General features: G+C 48.2%; 1 protein-coding gene across 1 annotated transcript in view; it reads left to right on the top strand.

The window, feature by feature from the left end:
* Positions 1–278, top strand: part of LOC119588967 (leucine-rich repeat extensin-like protein 5) — a 45,250-nt gene that overhangs the window by 30,678 nt on the left and 14,294 nt on the right. The window contains exon 4 of the mRNA XM_037937574.1: positions 128–161. Within this exon, the coding sequence (XP_037793502.1) occupies positions 128–161 (34 nt within the window). The remainder of the gene's footprint in view (positions 1–127; positions 162–278) is intronic.

Raw genomic sequence — 278 nt, 5'->3', positions numbered from 1 at the left:
AATCGAGATGATAATATACACGGTCCTGAGGTGGCCACCAGCACGTGTCCTCACTCACTCAGTCACCCTTTCTCTCGTGTAAAAACTCCAAGAACCAGGATCAGTTCTGCACCTTTTTCTCCTACAGATAACCACAGACGGAGACACAGACGGAGACATAGGTACAGACACACGCAAACACAGACGAAGGCGGAAAAAGACTGACAGACAGACACAACCATACAAAGCGTTAGGAACAGCAGCGTTAAGGGGAATGCAATATACTCGCGTCCTCATGA

The sequence above is a fragment of the Penaeus monodon genome, chromosome 24 (assembly GCF_015228065.2).
Source record: "Penaeus monodon isolate SGIC_2016 chromosome 24, NSTDA_Pmon_1, whole genome shotgun sequence".
Lineage (NCBI taxonomy): Eukaryota > Metazoa > Arthropoda > Malacostraca > Decapoda > Penaeidae > Penaeus > Penaeus monodon.
The sequence above is the reverse complement of the archived record's forward strand: the minus strand, read 5'-3'. Positions and strand labels throughout refer to the sequence as shown.